Raw genomic sequence first — 3,134 nt, 5'->3', positions numbered from 1 at the left:
TGGGCTGAAACATCCTTCAAATAAATTTAGCAACTCATTAAGGACAGAGTCTGCACGGCTAAGTCTTTCAGGGAGATTACAGCAGCACTATTTCCTCTCCTACCTGGTCCTCACAGAGCAGAGCCAAGCTGAAGGTACCACACCCCGGCAAGATCAAGTATAATTACTTCAAACCTCTGGCTTTTCTGGCTCCAGGCTTGGATTTAGCTCTGCCTCTGCCACACAAACAGACTAGAGATGGGATTAAGGCTGTGTGTGTGTCCTCCATCCATATTTATGAACGTGTTTASCCGTCAAAAATTCCCATTAGGATGTCATTAAATCCCTTTGGAGCTCAAATTAATTCCCCAACCAAGAGATTTCTTTGAAGCTTTCAACATCACTTTTGAAAGGTAAATAGCCAAAAAATATTTATCCCATTGTGCAATCATGCAAGAAGACAAGAATAAGAAGCAACATTTTCAAGTGACTCTTTCAGCATGAAATCCCAGGTCTTACCRATGAGCAGCGAGCGCCCGTCTCCAAGAGGATAGCGCTGGTAGCGTGGCACGGCGAACGGCGGCAGCTTGTGGAAAAGAGGCTGCAGCAGCGGCTCCAGCCTGGAGGCTGAAGGATCGGAGGGGTAAAACAGGTTGAAGATCTGGGAGCAGGCTGGGCGAAGCTGCCCCACTGGGGAAGAGAGAACAGCAGAGAGGTATGATAACAGGTGCAGGTTATCTACAGGATTCAGTAAGTCAAATTTAAGACTTTTTAAGASCATGCCAGCTTGAAAGAAATGTTTATGATTGGCGGATCTTGTTGGCTCATACGGGTTGGCAAAAGAAGTGTGCCACTGGCAAACACAAGCATTGTCAACCAAGGTGGTGATATATACACCTGTGCACAACAAATGCATAAAAGACAGCTAGCTAGCAAGGGTGTACTAGCAACTAGTTAGGAACCGTTGACTAGCTGCTAGCAGCATGTTATGACACAGAACGCGCCTCAGACTTCTGCCACATAGAAAAGACCCGCAAGAAAAAAAGAAACTACATATGAGATTATATAATCCAGTCATCCCAAAATGTAAGACCTGTAATTCAGTGGTCYCCAACCCCCGGTCCGTGGACCGGTACCGGTCCATGGACCAATTGGTACCAGGCCGCGCAAGAAATAGTGAAATATTTCTGTTTTATGTATTATTTGAGTCTGGAGGATCTTTTATTTTGAAAATCCTTTAACCGGATTCTCTCGGTTACTTGCGCGCCAACACTGAGGCCACAAGCAGCAAAATGAGTAAGAAACAGATCAGATGTCTTTGGAAAGCTTCTTTGCAAAGGGGAAAAGGCCCAGAGAAGAGACAGGAGACAGAGACCAAGCAGGCTGTGCATATAAACAACACTTCGGGTGTCATTGTCTCTCATCACTCCCAGATCGGACCGTCTCGTTGCAGAGAAACAAGCTCAGGGCTCCTGTTAGTCAGTATCGTGAGTTAAAGTTTTCACGAAAGTAAAATGTTCGTTTTTGTGNCAGCTGCCAATCTGTCCAGAAGGGGAAATGCAGGTAAATTCACCCAGACATCTGGCTGTGCAACGCTCAGAGAAATTTAAACAAAACAACAAAACAAACGCTGCTCAGCCTCAACAGCTGTCACTTTGCCTGCTAACTGTTAAATGTGCATTCTTGAGTAATTTGAAGAAAAYTAAACAAGTTTTACTTGCTTAAAAGTTCTTTTGTGAGGTCTGGGGGCATGGCCTTATTTCTGAAAATAATATGGCAGCAAATAATAGGCTCATGAAAATTCATCTGAATCAATCAAGAATGCTAGAAAAAAAACCCACAGCAGAAATGTCTGACCATGTTCTACTGCTGTTCAGCTAAAATACCCAAACAAACRGAGAATACAGCAGGAAAACTGTGCTTTCTGCCATAGAAACATTCATAGGGCCAAASGTTTTTGTTTTATACCATCTCTGGAGATTCACTATGTTGCAAAAACAAAATAAAGTATGGGTGAAAAGACGAAATGTTTTAGATGTTGTATAATGTAAATAATCTGAGATCTTGTACACATGCAGCGGATCTTTATGAAAACAAATATCTCCACCACAACTTTTAAAAACATAATTGGATCGCTTTCAGAAAAGTCCCACCCTGCACAAATCCACCCCTGAGCGTCGTTTTAAACATGCCCAACCCAMAGGGGGCAGTGTAGCGCAAAGCTAAAATCTGTCAGCTAATCACATTGCTTCAAAACAACCACAACTTCCATGTTTAATTCCTGTCGCCATGTTGAATTACTTTCAGGAATTGTACATGGCGACAGGATGTCCATTTGTATGGACAGATATGAATAGCATATTAAAATATAAAGTTATTAAGACACAAGACGATGTTAGTTGGGAATCATGTCAGTGCTGCTGTGTGGTTATATTAGCGCACTTTTTGAATCATACTGTAATGGACTTTAAATATCTGTTTTACCATGTACACACTCACAAATACGGAGTTTCCTCAAATCTCTACTTTGGTCAGAGTTTTTATAAATAATTATTTTTAGTGATATTAAACAGAGTTTTTATGTGAATGAGARGACAAAACGCAAAAAATCTGTTTTCCCAGAGATCGCTATGTGTCATACACCTGCTTTGTCAACCACCTTTATTATCAGCATGCTAAGGAACAGGAYTTTATTWAAAAAATTACAAAGCCCTATCCTAATAGACAGGACTTTGTTGGCTGCAGTCTGCTAGGATAAATTGTTGGACTCTGTCCTACTTTCTTCATCTGTAGGTGTTTACAGAGGCAGGAGAATAAGGCGATGCATCATAACTACTGTTTAAAGAGAGTCTCTGTGTCCCACAARTGGGCTGAAACATCCTTCAAATAAATTTAGCAACTCATTAAGGACAGAGTCTGCACGGCTAAGTCTTTCAGGGAGATTACAGCAGCACTATTTCCTCTCCTACCTGGTCCTCACAGAGCAGAGCCAAGCTGAAGGTACCACACCCCGGCAAGATCAAGTATAATTACTTCAAACCTCTGGCTTTTCTGGCTCCAGGCTTGGATTTAGCTCTGCCTCTGCCACACAAACAGACTAGAGATGGGATTAAGGCTGTGTGTGTGTCCTCCATCCATATTTATGAACGTGTTTA

General features: G+C 42.1%; 1 protein-coding gene across 1 annotated transcript in view; it reads right to left on the bottom strand.

Annotated features, from left to right (window-relative positions):
• Positions 1-3,134, bottom strand: part of pitpnm3 (PITPNM family member 3) — a 162,045-nt gene that overhangs the window by 29,462 nt on the left and 129,449 nt on the right. The window contains exon 12 of the mRNA XM_017308106.1: positions 499-669. Coding sequence (XP_017163595.1) covers positions 499-669 — 171 coding nt within the window. The remainder of the gene's footprint in view (positions 1-498; positions 670-3,134) is intronic.

The sequence above is a fragment of the Poecilia reticulata genome, linkage group LG13, assembly GCF_000633615.1.
Source record: "Poecilia reticulata strain Guanapo linkage group LG13, Guppy_female_1.0+MT, whole genome shotgun sequence".
Taxonomy (NCBI): Eukaryota; Metazoa; Chordata; class Actinopteri; order Cyprinodontiformes; family Poeciliidae; genus Poecilia; species Poecilia reticulata.
Note: the sequence above shows the minus strand (reverse complement) of the source record. Positions and strands in the feature narration are given on the sequence as shown.